The sequence below is a fragment of the Balaenoptera ricei genome, chromosome 3 (assembly GCF_028023285.1).
Source record: "Balaenoptera ricei isolate mBalRic1 chromosome 3, mBalRic1.hap2, whole genome shotgun sequence".
Taxonomy (NCBI): Eukaryota; Metazoa; Chordata; class Mammalia; order Artiodactyla; family Balaenopteridae; genus Balaenoptera; species Balaenoptera ricei.
Window position 1 is genome coordinate 169,305,405 of NC_082641.1, and position 17,796 is coordinate 169,323,200.

General features: G+C 46.8%; 1 protein-coding gene across 8 annotated transcripts in view; it reads left to right on the forward strand.

The window, feature by feature from the left end:
- SUGP2 (SURP and G-patch domain containing 2) overlaps nt 1-17,796 on the forward strand; it is a 29,993-nt gene that overhangs the window by 989 nt on the left and 11,208 nt on the right. For all 8 annotated transcript variants that reach the window (XR_009502517.1, XR_009502518.1, XM_059918046.1 and 5 more), the window contains exons 2-6: nt 976-1,107; nt 4,894-6,501; nt 9,281-9,401; nt 14,921-15,408; nt 16,458-16,569. Coding sequence is in view for 6 of the 8 variants with exons in the window: in XM_059918046.1 (XP_059774029.1) it covers nt 976-1,107; nt 4,894-6,501; nt 9,281-9,401; nt 14,921-15,408; nt 16,458-16,569 (2,461 nt within the window). In the remaining 2 variants the exon portion in view is untranslated. The remainder of the gene's footprint in view (nt 1-975; nt 1,108-4,893; nt 6,502-9,280; nt 9,402-14,920; nt 15,409-16,457; nt 16,570-17,796) is intronic.

Genomic DNA, 17,796 nt, shown 5'->3' on the forward strand with positions numbered 1-17,796 from the left:
TCCCGGGCCACTTGGCCAGGAGACCCTGCCCTTCGGTAGTAGAGAACAAGGGGGCCCCGGGAAAAGGGCTGAAGGATAGGAAAAGGGGGTGATGGTTATAAGAAATGACTATAAGGCAGGGGCAGACTTGGGTTTTGAGGCTGGAGGTTTCAAGATGGAAGGGATATCTTGGTGGGTAAGGACACTGCCACTGGATTGCTCAGTGTTGCTTCTCAGTCTTTTTCTACTAAGTCTTCAGGGCTTTGTCCCCACTTCCAGTGCCCTGTTTGCCAGGTTTCAGTCTGGGCTGGCTGACCTTGGGTGGGTCAATTAGCCTGAATCTCCCTTTTGCATTTTTGTGTAATTTCATTCATAATAGGACCCACTTTTTTATTGGGTTCTTGCAAGAAGTAAACGGGATTGTGGGAGTCCCTCCCCTGCAACAGGACCTGGCACAGAATAAGCTCTGTCAGTAGGTCATCCTCACTGGTTAGGGATTTCTCCACTCACTCGTTGAGACACCTCTCTCAGAGGGGAAGTTAGCTCTCAGAGCCTCTTCGCCATGTCTGTGAAAATAGGAAAATAGAAATGGGAAAGATCACATCGTTCCTAACCACCATTTGCAACGGTTATGCTCCTACTGCCCTACATTGTTGTGTTCAGTTATGTGTGTTGCTTCATGTAGTCCTTCAGCAACCCCGGAGGTAGGACTGCTTTTATAGAGCTTCTTTTAAGGGACTCCGGGAAAATGGGCTCAGAGACGCAAAATAAATTGTCCAAGATCAACATGCTTGTCTTAACTCCTTCTCAGCCAGTACACACCTGTGAGATTCATGAGGGCAGAGCTCCCCTTAAAATAATCCAGCCTCCCTCTGAAGTACCATGCCAGATTATGGATTACTGCCTCCTTACTTTGAGGATTAGGTGAAACAGATCAGGCTCTGTGAGCATTAGTTGTCATTCTTAGTGTCTTTCGTTTCCCCCTTCTCACTACAGGTCAGAGAAACATGGCAGCAAGGAGAATTGCGCAGGAGACTTTTGATGCTGTATTGCAGGAAAAGGCTAACCGATATCATATGGACCCCAGTGGTGAGGCTGTAGGCGAAGCTCTTCAGTTTAAAGCTCAAGGTAAATTAAAGTGCCTGTTTTTTTGGGGGGGGATGGAGCGTGTGTTTAGGGTTGGGACAAGACCCCGACCTGCAACTCTTCAGATCCTACCTTCTTATTTGTTAGGGGGAGAGAAAATTTTCTCTTGGTCCACCTGTCATGTCACATCATTATGTAGAAGGAGGTATTGTCATTATGTCGAGGTTCTTCTCCCTGGGCACCTTCCCCCACCTAAAGAACGGTTCTTAAATAAACCTCCTGGCTCCATCCCCACCATCGCTACCCAGGTTTGAGCTCTTATCATTTCTTACCTGGATTATTGCAATAATCTCCTCCTGAAAGGTCTTTCAGCTTCTGGCTTCATTTCCTCAAATCTGCTTTCCCCACAGATCTCTTAATGCCAACCTTGCTGGGCCAAGGCCCTGCTTGGACTCTTGGGGCTCCCCATTTTGGGTTTACATCCTCAGACAAGTGCAGGAGCAGACAGGTAACTGGTATGTGCGAGACAGGAGGGCCTGGGGGTCCTGTGGAGCTGCTGAACGTAGGCCCTGCCTGAAAACATTCCTTTTGCAAAGTTTTGAAACATCATGCCAGCAGAATTAAAAATGGTGCCCACGCAGATTGCAGGACAACTTGGAGGTCCTTCACAGCACACGAGGCTCCTAGCCCTCATCCCCTGCTTTGGGCCTGTTGTTTCAGTTATACTGTTTGCCTCTCTGTGTTTTGACTCCCTCATCCCAGCTCTGCATGGTTAATTCCCTCAGGCACTAAGACCCAGCTCACAGGTGCCTTCCCCCAGGAGACTCTAGTAGGCCTGGAGATTGATTTTGCACTGTGAACTTGCTCCTCTGCCATGCACTGGCCTCCTCCAGGCCTCCTTTGGGCCTGTGCTGTTTGCTGCTGCACCAGCCCTTGAGCCAGCCGAGGTGTAGAGGAGGCTTCCTCAGTGTTGGCTGGATGAGCCTAAGTGCTTGGGGTAGGGATAACTGTTATTATGTGCTTTGGACCTGGAGAAAATGAGGCTTAGAGGCTGTCTCCAGATTCTGAGTTTTCAAAAATGAGTAGCAGACAAAACCATTCCTGTTACAAAAGATTGGAAGAATTAAGTAGTTAAGAATAGGCTAAATAGGTTAAAAAGCCTCTTTGCTGTTTCCTTACCCCTCAGCAGTAACCATATCTGTGGTGTTTTGTGCATCCTTTAATTCTTTTAGCCATATGTGGATCCTGAATACTTAATGTGTTTTTATATGTATATACATATATGTGTGTATATGTACGTGCATATACATGTGTATATACATAAACGTGTGTGTATATGTATGGGTATTTGAATCTTGGTTTATCTTTAGAGATTCAAACACTATTACATATCTTAAGTTCCCTCAGGAAAGGTTGGGGGCAGGGGAGACTGTGAACCCAGTAGGGTGCTAGATGATTCTGGAACCATCTCTTTGTCACAGAGCTGCATGGTCCATCGGTCAGCCTTTCTCTGTGCGTGTGCTCTACTCTGCACTTTTCCAGTGCCTTGTAAACCAAGTCATTGGAAGATCCTGTTGTGTAGAATCCAGCCACTGCTCTACCTCTAGTGCTGCCACCCTCACCAGGCCATCAGTAACCATCACTGTCTGGATTCTCTTGATGGACTCCTTGCTGGAACATCCACATCCACTCTTGTCCCTTGTGGTCTATTCCCCACACAGCAGCCAGTGAGGTCGTCCCTCTGCTCCAACCCTCCCTCACCCTCCACCCCCATGGCTTTCTGTCTCATTCATAGTAAACCCCAGAGTCCCGTCAAGGGCCTGGCTTGATCTGGTACCCACCCCGTTCTGTTTGCATCTCCTGTCATAATAGTTCCCTAATTTTGCTGCACATTAGAATCATTTGGGGGCTTTTTTTTAGAAATTCACGTTCTTTTATTTATTTATTTATTTATGACTGTGTTGAGTCTTCGTTTCTGTGCGAGGGCTTTCTCTAGTTGCGGCAAGTGGGGACCACTCTTCATCGCGGTGCGCGGGCCTCTCACCATCGCGGCCTCTCTTGTTGCGGAGCACAGGCTCCAGACGCGCAGGCTCAGTAATTGTGGCTCACGGGCCCAGTTGCTCCGTGGCATGTGGGATCTTCCCAGACCAGGGCTCGAACCCGTGTCCCCTGCATTGGCAGGCAGATTCTCAACCACTGCGCCACCAGGGAAGCCCTTGGGGGCTTTTTAAAAACCCTAATGCCCAGGTCACGCCTCATTCTAGTTAATTAAGTCAGGATGCCCCAGGGACTTCAGTGTGCAGCAGAGTTTAGGTTCTGCCTTCTTACCACTTTGCCCCTCCTTCCCTCTGTTCCATTCTGGCCACATTTGTCCCCTCCTCGTCTTACCTCAGGGCTTTGCCCTCACACTCCCTCTGCCTGGTAGGCTTTCCCCATAACTGCCCGTTCTGACCCCCACAACAGGTCTCTGCTACTCAGACACATTGTTTCAGAGCTGCCCACCTTGACCAGCCTGTCTAAAAATGTCCTTCCCTCCTCACCTTCCTGCCTGTTTATTTCTTATTAGCACTTCCTTACACCTCAAGGACTTTTTATGTTTGGCTCCCTCAACTGACAGGCCCAGGAAAGTGGGGTCTTTGCTATCTCCTTTCCCTGTTGTAACTTCAGGGCCTATAACAGTGCCAACATGCAGTAGGTGCTTAGAAAGTACTGGTTGGACAAATAAACTTGGATTTATACAAAGCCCTGGCTTCCTGTGCCCTCTTGGCCCATCACTACTTCCTGGCATCTCTCTCTCCCTTTTCTTACATTTGACTTTTTGACTAGGTAATAGATTCTGATTCAAAAGCTAGAAAGAAAGAAAGGCACTCTGTGCCGTCTCTCTGAGGCCCACTGTTCCCATATGCCCATAGTTCACTTCTGTTGCTTGCTTCTTACAGTTTCATCTTTTTTTTCTTTTTTTGGCCGCGCCACACTTCTTATGGGATATTAGTTCCCCACCAGGGTTTAAACCTAGGTCCTCAGCAGTGAAAGCGTGGAATCCTAACCACTACACCTCCAGGGAATTTCCCTTACAGTTTCTTTATGCACAAATGAGCAAATGCAAACATAGTTTCCTATTTTTCTCATTTCTCCACAGAGGAGGACAAAAGTACACAGTGTTTAGTTTCCGTTGTGGCCTCTGTTGTTGTGGCTTGTTTAGCTTCTGCCTTCCCTCCTATCTGCTTCAGTCTCTGTTTTTTCAGGTATTGGTTGGCCTAACGGACCTTTCTGAGGGAGCCTGTCAGCCAACTTTGGGTCAGATGCTCAGCCAAGGCCCAGCCAGCTGTGGTGGGTGCAGTGTCAGATATGGCTCCTGCCTCAGTGGCACTGTGGGCCAAGAGTTCCTCATAGGAAGCAGGGGAAGCAGGCATCCTCTAGAAAACCCATCTGCTGTGTGATAGAAGTAGAAATACACAGGTGTTCTGGTCGCAGTAAAGAAGCCCAGGTTATTTGGGGACCAAATACCCTTCCCTGAATCTAAAAGAGGGCTTGTAAAACAGAGCCAGGGCAGGAGATCTGAATGAGTGAGAGGCACTGCTGCCCAGCCTCGATGGACTGTCGTAAGGGCAAATGCAGGCCCAGTACTTGGAGGTCTTCTGTTTTTATAAGTAGTAAATCTATTTTTAAGTGAAACCACACACGTTTTCAATGTTGGCAACAAATATGAGCTTCTAAAATGCACCCTGACTGATAAAGCACCCCTGCTGGCTGGTGGTCTGTGGATTATCCGTTTGCAACCTGTGGTCTAAAGTACCTTTGTGTTTCTTTTTGGATTGTTTATTTCAGATCTTCTAAGGACAGTCCCAAGAGCCAGAGCAGATATGTATGATGACATTCATAGCAACAGCAGATACACTCTGGGCGGATCTGTAGCTCATCCTCGAGACACTGGGAGAGAAGGCCTGAGAGGTGATATATTTCCAGGACCTTCCTTCAGATCAAGCAACCCTTCTGTAAGTGACGACAGCTACTTTCGCAAAGAATGTGGTCGGGACCTGGAATTTTCCCACCCTGACTCCCGAGACCAGGTCTTCGGCCACCGGAAATTGGGACATTTCCGTTCTCAGGACTGGAAATTTGCACTCCGTGGCTCTTGGGAACAAGACTTTGGCCATTCAGTTTCTCAAGAATCCTCCTGGTCACAGGAGTATAGTTTTGGTCCTTCTGCATTACTGGGGGATTTTGGCTCCTCCAGGCTGATTGAGAAAGAGTGTTTGGAGAAAGAGAGTCGGGATTACGACGTGGACCGTCCAGGAGAGGCAGACACTGTGCTCCGGGGCAGCAGCCAAGTCCAGGGCAGAGGCCGAGGTCTAAACATCGTTGACCAGGAGGGTGCCCTCCTAGGAAAGGGGGAGACTCAAGGCCTGCTCACGCCTAAAGGGGGGGTCGGGAAACTTGTCATGCTGAGAAATGTGAGCACAAAAAAGGTACCCACTATAAGTTGTATCACTCCCAAAACTCAGGGCACTAACCAAATTCAGAAAACCACCCCAAGTCCTGATCTGACCCTGGGGACAAACCCAGGGACAGAAGATGTCCAATTCCCCACTCAGAAAATCCCTTTGGGGCTTAACCTGAAGGATATTCGGCTCCCCAGAAGAAAGATGAGCTTCGACCTGATAGATAAGTCTGATGTTTTTTCAAGGTTTGGGATAGAAATAATCAAATGGGCAGGATTCCACACCATAAAAGATGATGTTAAATTTTCCCAGCTTTTCCAGACTCTCTTTGAACTTGAAACCGAAACCTGTGCTAAAATGCTCGCCTCATTCAAATGCTCCTTAAAACCAGAGCACAGAGATTTTTGCTTTTTTACTATCAAATTTTTAAAGCACTCTGCTTTGAAAACACCCAGAGTTGATAACGAGTTTTTAAACATGCTTTTAGACAAAGGTGCTGTGAAGACCAAAAATTGCTTTTTTGAAATCATAAAGCCCTTTGATAAATACATAATGAGGCTACAAGACCGGCTGCTGAAGAGTGTCACACCCCTGCTCATGGCCTGCAATGCCTACGAGCTGAGTGTCAAGATGAAGACCCTCAGTAACCCCCTGGACTTGGCTATTGCCCTGGAGACCACCAATTCTCTCTGCCGGAAGTCTCTAGCTCTTTTGGGACAGACGTTCTCCTTGGCCTCTTCTTTCCGGCAAGAGAAAATCTTAGAAGCCGTCGGCCTCCAAGATATAGCTCCCTCTCCTGCCGCATTTCCAAACTTCGAGGACTCTACTCTGTTTGGGAGAGAGTACATCGATCACCTGAAGGCCTGGCTGGTCAGCAGTGGGTGTCCACTCCAGGTCAAGAAAGCCGAACCCGAGCCAACCCGAGATCAGGAGAAAACGGTTCCTCCTACCAAACCTGAAATTCAGGCTAAGGCTCTGAGTGGTCTGAGTGATGGTAAGGAAAGCAGCAAAAGTTTCTATTTGTTGCGATTTGCTTGCTTTTCATGTTTTCTTGTAATGTCTCTCATTCTCTTTGATATTTGTACATAAAACTCCTTTAGCCAGTTGGAAACAAATCAGAATTTTAGTAGTAAACTCACAATGACCAGTGTACATGCCTGCCATTCATTCTGTAAGCATGTAAGCATGCGTTAGGAATCTTCTGTCTGTTACAGAAGTCCTTAGACTTTCTGGGTCACGGACTCCTTTGGGAATCTGATGAAAAGCTGTGGTCCTTGCCAGGGAAAATGCATATATGTTTGTACACAATGTTGCACTTTCTGGGGTGTTTGTGTCATCTTGCAGCCAAGTTTTAAGAAGCCTTGTTCCAACAGCACCCCTTCTCTACCCCCGCCCCCGCCAACTTATTACTAGAAGGGAGAGTAAATGCTGGGCACAGTCTCTTTAAGAATTCCCCAGGCTTCTAAGGGAAAGAAATCACAAAACCCAGCCCCTCCTTTGCTGGGATTAAGGGGGCTATAGGAGAGGCCCCAGCTCAGCTCAGCCTGGGGAGTCGGGAAGGCCATGTTTGAGCTGTTTTGAGGGATGCGTGGTGGAGGCACCTTTTCACCTGCTCGCTTTTCTAGACTGGCTAAAGGTTGAGAGATCACTTAGGTATACCTGGTAACCTGCAGTTAACGAGTTGGCTTACTGGGGAGGGGAAAGACCTAGAAGAAGGTAATAGAAATAGAAATGACTGGCTGTTTGGGGTCCCTTGTCCCTCCCCCTTTGCTCTCAGGATGGACGTTCTCACAACCCAGACATCCCAGAGGTCATGAGCACACATAGTGGCCATGTGGCTATTTAGGAAGTCCCCTTTCCCTCTGATACAGTTTTCAGCTTCCATTGCCCCAGCCAAGTTGGGAAGTCTCATTTGTCCCTGAGTCTCTTCAATCCTCTCCACCCTCGTGGAGCCCTGACTGCAACAGGCACTGGGTAGGTCGCTCCATGGATGGGCGGGCACACCTACTCCCAGAGAGAGAGCCTTCCAGTAGTGGGCTCAGGGCTGAAGCAGGACCTCTCCTCCCCACATCCCCCAAAGTAGTGGGGTGGAAAGTCAGTATAACAACAATACTGAAGAACCGTGAGAAGGACAAAAAAGTCCCCCATAACCTAAAGTTGCCTGCCACCGTCCCCTGGTTGTGCTGCTATGCAAGCATGCCTGTAGCTGCAGTCTTGCTGTACTGAAAACACTACAATCTGCTCTTTCACAGGATTATCAAAGGCTCTTTTCTGTGTTTCTGCGGCATTTGCAACATCATGACTAAATGTAAATTTACCTCACCTCTCCCTTGATGTTGGACTCATAGTGCCTTTTACTAGAGGCTTCTGAGGCTGAGCAGAGCTCGGTTCCCATGAGATTGGCATCTGCAAAGCATTGGCTCCTTTTCCGGTCAGCAGGTAGACAGCACCAGCGCCCACGCCTTATGGGGCGCTGCCCTGCCATTACTTCAGTACTGTTAGAAATGCTGGGATGACATCTTTGGTTGCATTTATTATTGCTATTATTTTCGTTAAAAATGTTTTTGAATCCTCCCTTAAAGGAGATATTCACAGAATGATTGCTGGGCCAAAAGTAGGACCCACTTTCTGGCCCTTACTATGGGTCATCTTCTCTAGAGATGGTTGCAGTGATGCACAAATTTCATTGTCTTTGAAAGCTTCTGACTTTGAATCTCTTATTCTTTTGTAAAATCATATAAAACTAGCAGTTCTATAAAGTAAGAGCCAACAACAAAAAAAGGGAAAGTAATTTCAGAGGGGAAATGACATGACAATTGAAGGATTGACTCATCCTGTGTTAAGAACTCACATTGATGTTTAAAATACCATTCCACAGAACAAACTGGAAAACCTTTCCAGTTCAGGGGTGATTTTTATTGAATGAATGAACAAATAGACCATCTGTGCTATTAAAACTAGCAAATATCAGAAAACTAAACAATCTTAGTGTTTAAGGACATAATGCTCTTCTGTGTTGCTGGTGGCATTGTAAATTACAAGTTCTTGGAGGAAATTCACACTTTAAGAAATGTTTTCTTTTCGTACATTCAGCAGATATTTTCTGTGAACACCTACCTTGGAACTACTGACTTTTTTAATTGGGAAATTTTTCTTTGTAAATTTATGTATATGTTTTATGATTACAAAACACATGTGTGTTTAACTTTTATAGATAAAGCAAACACAAAAAGTGAAATCCCTGATAAATCTACCACCCATAGATAACCTCTGTTAACTTTCTGGTATATTTCCTTCTAATTTTTTTCTGTGTGTCTGTATTTATGTATCTCTTTTCCTTTTTTTCGTATTGCAACTCACAGTTTAGATATACTTTTTACATATTTTATACCTAGATACATTTTATGTCTTTTGTTCTCCCCTTAATATTGTGAACATTCAAGTTAAGATGTATGCAAAAAGTGATATGGAGTTGCTACACACCATTTTCTCCTATAGAATATGTATATATATTGCTCTGTACAGTCATCATAAGTTTGTGACTATTTCTCTCCTAGCGATTATGCTGTTATAGCTTTTGAGAGGATATTTTGCATATTGGTTTCGAGAATAACAGGCCCCTTTCCTCTTTTCAATGCTGGTCTGTCGTGAACGAGGATTTCAGTTCCAGGTGCCTGCTTAGGCTCCATCCTAAGCCTTCAATTCTGTCCTGGTCTTCCCAGGCCCCATGTAGTCCAGTGTGTTTCTCAGAAAAGCCCTTCTCTGTGTTCCAGAGGTCCCCCAGCGAGCAGACCACAAGGTGGTGGACACCATTGACCAGCTGGTCACACGTGTTGTTGGAGGCAGCCTGTCTCCCAAAGAAAGAGCTCTTCTCAAGGAGGACCCTGCTTACTGGTAGGTCTTTAGATGTTGCTCTTCAGAATTCCTCCCGTAAAGTACATGGCAATGTTTTTGTTGCTCTGATGATGTCCAGAGAAGAGGGTGAGATGCTTATTTTGCGCTGTGGTGTAGTCAGTGGGAAGAGCATGAGGGTGGGTCAGGTTCATGTGGGTTCAAGCTCCAGCCTGCTACTTACCTGCCATGTGGCCTTCTCTCATCTGGACATGGAGCACTTTGTCCCTGCTGTGCTGGTTTGAGGATGAGGTGAGAGGTGTATGCAAAGAGTGAGTGTAAGGTAAGGAATATATCACAGCAGTTGTTTGTGATTTATTGCTACTGTTTGTTAAACTGTCTTTTCCTTTTGCCTTATTGCCTCTTCACTTGACTAGAACTTTTTAAAATTAAGGTTTTCACCATAAATACAGTATTTGCTTATTAGAGAAGGTAAAGAAGAACAGAAAATTGGGCAAAGCCACCTGTGTGCTTACTGGCATTCACTGGCATTTTTGGGTATTTGCTTCCAGTCTTTCTGCTCATTGTGAGCTGTTTGGTTTTTAACACAGTTGTGATTATGCTGTGATATACCCTACTCCTTTTAGATAACACAGGAAAATGCTCGTATTCCCTACTTTTTGTAAACATTTCAGATGGCTGTGTTTACCGGTCCGCAGAGTAGGTGATCAGTTTATCTAGCCATTCCTCTCTTGTTGGATTTTTAGAATGTTTTTGATTGTACACTATTTTTAATTTTTTCTGTGAATAGCTTAATGCGTCACATTTTTGTGTGTGTTTAGGATTATCTCTAGATTAGATTGCTGGAAGTGGAAAGGTTTTATACTTCGTTAACTTTTTAAAAAATGATCACAGTGGCATACGCCCTTCGTAAAAATAGACAAAAGTAAAAAGGCAAAGATGGTGTTACTCAGAGCTCTCCCACTTTTCCCCCACAGTGTGTGCTCTGTAGTTGTGTCCTGTGTTTTAAACTTAACATAATTGTCCTTATTATCAATGAACGCATACTATTCCTTCGTACACAGTATACTACACTCAACTATTGCCCATTGGTGGATTCTTAGATTCTAATAAAGTTATGATGAATGTTGTTTTGCTTTTATTTATGTCTACATCTCTGGCAGTTTATTACGGTAATATCTGGGAGTGAAATTGCTAGTTTAAAAGGAAAGCTCATTTTAGAGGCTTTTGATCTGTGTCAGTGTTTCTCAACTGCAGCATTATTGATGTTTGAGGCTGGATAATTCTCTGCGGGGGGACTGTCCTGGGCATCCTTGGCCTCCACTCACTAGATGCCAGTAGAAACCTCCATCCCAGCCAAAAATACCTTCAGACATTGCTCAGTGTCCCCTGGGGGACAGAGTTGTCCCTGGTGGAGACCACTGATCTTTATCATCAGGTTATTTTCCGTGATTGACACCCTCATTGCCACTCCGTACATGTGCCATGCCCTCACATGAGTGTTTTGACTTAAGATAATTTCATAGTGTGATGTTTTACCTTATATTCCTTTGTTAATTAAAGAGATAATGTGTTTACTCATAGGGCTTCTAGTTGTAGTTCCTCTGTTTTGAGTGGTCTGTTTAGGTCTGGTATAGTCAATGTTGTATTCATACCAAACTCTCTATTCTTGCTGTTGTAATTGCTAAAGATGCTTGAAAGGTGTAAATTTCTGTGTAATGGCACCAGGGCTTTGGTCCTAACCAGCATGATTTTTCAGGAGAAGAGTTGGAACTTGTTATGATTTTATTTTTACAGAATTCGTTTTTTTTTTTTTTTTGGCTGCACTGGGTCTGTGTTGCTGCACTCGGTCTTTCTCTAGTTGTGGCGAGCGGGGCTACTCTTTGTTGTGGTGTGCGGTCTTCTCATTGCGGTGGTTTCTCTTGTTGCAGAGCACGGGCTCTAGGTGCGTGGGCTTCAGTAGTTGCAGCATGCAGGCCCCAAAGCTCACAGGCTTCAGTAGTTGCAGCGCTTGGGCTCAGTAGTTGGGGCTCCTGGGCTCTAGCGTGCATGCTCAGTAGTTGTGGCGCACGGGCTTAGATGCTCCGCGGCATGTGGGATCTTCCCGGACCAGGGCTCGAACCCATGTTCCCTGCATTGGCAGGCGGATTCTTAACCACTGAGCCACCAGGGAAATCCTTTACAGAATTCTTGAATTCATCTAGATTATGTTCATGTGTTGAATAAGATAGGCATGTAACTTAAAAGGTAAAAAAAAAAAAGAAACCCAGCAACCTAATTGCCCCAGTATCATTTATTGAATACTTTTTATTTAGCAAATACTTTTGCTTTCTGTGCACTTGGTACCGTTCTAAGCACTTTACTGCTTTAAGCATTAGCTGGCCGAACCCTCATAAACAACCTTTTGAGGTAGATATGTTGTCATCCTGATTTTACAGACAGAAAACTTGAGGCTCAAAAGAGACCTCTTGCCTCAAGGAGGCACAGCTAGTAAAAGACAGAGCTGAAATTCACATTCTGGCTCTGTGGTCTCAACCAGTGCTCATACTGAAGGAAGGAGGCTAGATAGCCTCAGATTGACAGATGAAAGCAGAGACCAAATCCTCTGGGCAAGATGTCATCTAGACTTGGAAGACCCAGGGGCAATTTCCAGGTGATTGCCGAGGTGATTGGGCTGGAGGGAAGGGGGACCCTGAGAGGACTAGGAGCATGCCTCTCTGCCGCATGACCACTGCGCACTACCCAGCAAGTTCATGATCACTGACAGCCAGGGGTGGCGGACGGAAGCATAGCCAGAGCTGGGTGTATGTGTGGTGGTGGGAGGGGGTTGCAAATCAGAAATGAGCATTGAGCTCTAAACCAAGTATTTGAGGGAAACTGGCAGCATGAAAGAAGACCACCCAACTCAGCAGATCTGGCACCTAAGAAGACAGTTACTATAAGAAAAAGAAGATTGTCTACAAGTACATATGTGTAGTTAATAGTCTTCGGTGAATAATAGCATATTGTATCCATGAAATAGGAACTGCTTGTTATGGAAAAGAACCAATTAAGGATCTTGGAATTGACAAATGTGATTGCTGAAATGATCTCAGTGGTTGGCTGATAGAACTGACCTGGATGAAGAACAGATTAGGGAGCTGGACTCAGAGACTTGATCGCCTGTGACCTCCTTCAGAAAGAATTACCCAGAGCCTGTAAGAAGAAAGAGTGTGCAAAAAACAGTGTTAAAGAACTAGTAAACTTAGGTTTTTGGTGTGTATATTTGAATTCTTAAGTTAAAGTAGTACTTGTATGTGATTTACCAAAAAAATGAATTGAAGTAAACACAGAAGGCAAAATGTTTCTGCCATGATATCCATGGCAGAAACCATGGCTGTGTCCATGCGGCATGCAGGATCTTAGTTCCCTGACCAGGGATTGAACCCGTGCCCCCTACAGTGGAAGTGCAGAGTCTTAACCACTGGACGGCCAGGGAAGTCCTACTCCTTGGAGACAGTCGCTTTTAGTTCATTAAACTACTTTTAACAGTTACTTCTGTATCTCTAGAGATGATAAGCCTATGTTGCTCTTTTTTATTTTATTTTATTTTATTTTTTATGACCACACTGCAGGTCTTGTGGGTTCTTAGCTCCCCAACCAGGGATCGAACCCGGGCCCCAAAAGTGAAAGCACCAAGTCCTAACCACTGGACCACCAGGGAATTCCTCAAAGCATTTTCCTTATAATGAAAAGTGTATAAGTCAAGCCTCACAGCAACATGATGTAGTAGCTTATTATTATCATCCGTCTCATCTTACAGATGGAGAAACTGAGGCACAGAAAGATTCAGTAAATCTCACGGCTAATAAGTGGCTACACTGGAATTTGAACCTGGCAGGCTAGCTTAGGAGTATTCTATGCTCTTGATGTTATGCTCCACTAGAACTAGGGGAGATGGGTTTGTGACTTATGTCCTCACACTGCACTTGGCATTAGAACCGACCAGGGGAAAGGGACTTACATCGTGGGGATCCAGGTCACCTGGGCACTGACTCCACTTTCTGCCCTGGATGAGGGGCTGCGTTTGACTTGAGAACTGGAGCTTCCGTGTTGGTCAACCTTCCCTTATGTGGGAACCCTTGCTTGTTAGGGTGCAGTCTTGCAGGATGCTGCTGTTGGCCCAGCAGAGTGTCCAGGGCAGCAGAGGAGCCAGCACACAGGCTGTTTCCTCATATCCAGCCAGACCTTGACTGTGCAGTGAGCATCAACAGGAGCTTCATATGGAGCTGCCCACCAGGGACATGCCACATCACACGGTGCTGCCAGTGTCCTGCTGTGCACTGCCACCTCACAGCCAATCAGTTTCTGTTATTGGTAGTTGGGAACCTCATCTAATATATGATCTCAACGTCAAGCAGTCCAAAAGCCGCATGAAATATTGCCATACTCACCAAACAGTACTCGTTCTTTAACACAAACTGAGATTGAACGTTCACAAAAACCTTGTTATGAATGAGGTTGTGGAGAAAATTACAGAATATCCCAGGAAAGGAAAATCACGTGGGCCACATCGTGCAATGCATAGAAGTTGAAACCAGCAACAGCCAAAATAAAACAGGCTTCTAAATAACTTTTGTATGAAAGAGAATTAGAATTGGAATTAGAAACTCTTCAGAAGGAAGTAGCAGGGAGAGCATTGCATATAGAATGCAGCCATAACAGTGGTTGGGGGAAAGGTGTGACCTTGCGTGTGTGTCAGAAATAAAGAGTGAAGGTAAGCATTCAACTCATGAAGCAAGAAAGAAGTGGTGCAAAAAGCCCAGAGACTACAAGGAAAGGGTTAATAGACATGAAAGAAAGTGCTAATGAAATGGTCAACAAAGTAAATAATGTGACCTTCCCCTTTCTAACCCGTTCCTTGAGCAAATCCTTAAGTTTGCTTTATATTCTTTCAACCTTTGTGAAAAAAACAAATATACGTGGATGTTATGTACACAGAGCAGTTTCATATGGTACGTATCAATCTTCTTCTCTAGCTTGCTCTCCATGGGCTATATTACAGATCTCTTTCTATGTCAGTACATGTAATTCAAACTCCTCTTTTCTGTACTGTCCTCATTATGACTCTGGCACGTGATTTCACAGCAGTGGCACACTGGCCTTAATGATGTAGTTAAAAGGTCGCTGAGTGTCCACCATTTGAAGGGCGTCATCTCCTGAAAGTGATGTCCAGGAGCAACACCTGCCTCTCCCTGACAGCAGAGCGCTTCCATGGTTTCAGGGTAACTGGTTTGTATTGCGAGGCCACCAGGAGCTGGGAGCTCCTTCATGACTGCTGATGACGGAAATTGAGGAGGAGTCGACCAGTGTTCGGTCAAAGCTCCTGGTCACCCTGTGGTCACTCTGAGCAGGACAGATGACCAGGGCCCAGCTCTGGGTCCTTGGTGGAGCCGGGCAGAGCCTCTCCAACAGCAGGGAGGCCACCAAGTAGAAAGGGTTTGCAGAAGTGTATTTACAGTGACAATTTGGTCATGCTGGTGTATTCACAAATGTCCTGCTATTCTTTTTTTGTTATACAGGTTTTTATCTGATGACAGTAGTCTGGAGTATAAATATTATAAGCTGAAGCTGGCAGAAATGCAGCGGATGAGCCAGACCTTGCCAGGAGCAGATCAGAAGCCGATGGCGGCAGAATGTGCAGTCCGGGCCATGCTATATGCCCGGGCGGTCCGGAGCCTCAAGAAGAGGCTCCTACCAGGGCGGCGGCGGGGACTGCTTCGAGCTCAAGGACTCCGGGGCTGGAAAGTGAGGAGAGCGACCACCGGGACCCAGACCCTCCTCTCCTCAGGCACCAGGCTGAAACACCATGGCCGGCAGGCTCCAGGCTCCTTGCAGGGAAAGCCGCCCCAACCAGACGGAAATGATGCTGCCAAGGACTGCCCGCCAGACCCAGCCGGACCCTCTCCTCGGGACCCCAGCCCAGAAGCCTCAGGCCCATCCCCCAAGCCAGCAGGAGTGGATGTCTCCGAAGCCCCTCAGATCTCTTCTCCCTGCCTGTCTACTGATGGTGAGTGCTCACTCCTGTCCCCCTCCTGTGGGCCGCAGCCCCAATGCTCATCTATCCCCGGGGGTCTCTGCAGAGACAGGTGGCTTCAGTGGGCTGGGCTGGGCAGCAGACAGCAGCGAAAGGGACCTGGCCAGGATGGCACACACACGGGCACTCTCTCTCCTCTTGCTTCCTCAAGGGGCTGGCCCTAGACTCCTGCTGCCCCCTTCCTCTTATCCTGAGTGTGGAGCTGACACGAGGTGCTGCCTGGTGACTCTGTGCTTCCCTGCAAGGTCCTCCTGCTGGCCAGCAGGGTGTGCCATGTGCCCATGCTTAGGGCTTTGAGCTCCTTGATCCATTGCTCTCTATTCTTGCCCGTTATATGTTCCATAAGGCTGCCCGTGTTCTCGTTCTGCTTCCTCTTCCCCGCTAAGGTCTCTGTGTTTCCTTCCTTAGAGTTAGTTGACCTGCAGTTTCTTTTGTTTCTCCCAGCCATTACCTTCTCCTACTGCAACAGGCCTGCCCTCTGGCCAGTGCTTCCCGCTCAGCACTAGGTGGGAATGGAGAGGGAAAAAATTTACACAACTGCTACATTTCTCTAGCTATTGCTACGTAACAAGCAAATCCAAACTGTGGCTTCAAACAGGAGGCATCCAGTGTTGCTTTGAGTCAGCTGGGCCGGGCCTGCACACTGTCTGCAGGCAGCGGCCAGTTGTCTGGAACTGTCAGCTGAGGTGATAGGGGTAGTGGGCTACATGCCTGTCACCCACCAGCAGTTCACCTGACAGTCGGGTTTGGGCATCCAGGAGAGGCAGAGGAGGTGCTTGAGCCCTCTCAGGCCTGGACTCCACATTTCTGTCACATTCTTAGCCAGCAAGAGTTCCAGGGCCAGCCCCAATTCAAGGGGAGAAAAGAGAGTCCACCTCTGCTGGACAGAGCTGCAGAGTCACATGGCAAAGGGCAAGGGTACAGTGAGGGGCCATCTTTGTAATCAGCCTCCACAACCCCACGATGTTCACATGGGAATCGGCAGCTCAGAACCAATACATGACAGTTGCTTTATTTTGTAGTTGATACGAAGACAATGGAGACTGCAGAGAAACTGGCCAAATTTGTTGCTCAGGTGGGACCAGAGATTGAACAATTCAGCATAGAAAACAGCATTGACAACCCCGACCTTTGGTATGTACCCATCACACCCCTTTAATTTGAGCCCATGAGTGTCCTGAGAGCCCACAGGAGTTCACCCCATGAGTGTCCTGAGAGCCCACAGCGGGTCGCCCCAGGATAAATCACAACTTCACTTCTGCTGAGCTCAGGGCTGTTAGGGAGCATCTGTTTTAGGTTGTTGGGAGACCTGCCCTCATCTGGGGCATCAGGAAAAGCCTCTCCCAGAGGGAAGTTTAAGCTGGATCTTAAGGTTCAGTGGGCGTTGGCCCGGGGAAGGGGGAGAGAATGCCCTGGCCAAGGGGCTTATAGTTTCCCCGGACCTTTGCAGAGGCAAAGAGGAGAGTGTGTCCTCGCCCATGAGTCTGAGGAGGAGGAGGGCACTGTCCCTGGTCATGCTGGCTACTCTGGGCAGGACGAGAATGTGCAGCTCATGTAGCATGTTGGTGGGTTTTGGTCCAGGTGTGAGCAACAAGCACTTCCACGCAGTGATGGCTTGTCACCCTTGTGCCAGGAGGGGGCACCATTATCCTCTCCATTCTTCAGATGGCGTAATCATTCAACACTACACAGCCCAGAGGCCACAGAACCAGAGCCCCACTCTGCCTGCAGGGTGCGGGTTCTCCTTCAGGGAGAGGCTGCCTGAGGGCCATGTGTTCCCAGTACTGAGCCGTAACCCGGCTGGGCTCCCCTTGGAGTGGGTGGGGTTCCCACGCTGTGTGGATTGTGTCCTATTGCCAGCTAGGGGTTCCGGGCCCTCACCCTGCTCCCAACGTGCTGGAGAGTCGTGCCTCAGCTTAGTTAAGAATACAGTTAAAAACTTTACATTTCCTGGAGCATTTCTGGGACCCAGTAGTGGCTAAGCGCACACTTCTAGTTTGGCCTTACACACAATCTCTGTGTTTGTGGTGAGAATTTTTGGGTATCTTCCAGAAGGGGATTGTTGAATCATAGTTCAATGCAAACTAAGTTTTGTTAGTGCAAATTCCCCTCCCTGAGGGCCACTCTCCTAGGAGTGTCATGAGTGCCTGTCCCCACCCCCCACCTTTTGGCATGCCTTTGAGCCAGTGGGATTGGTGAGGAATTTCTAATTTTCTCAGTGAAGTTTTAGTTTGCGTTTTTCTTATGAGTGAAATTGAACCTCTTTTCATAAACTTGTGTCCTTTGAATATCTTTCTGTAAACTGTTCATATCATTTGCCCTTTTTTAAAAAAAAGTTTTGTTGAGGTATAATTGACATGC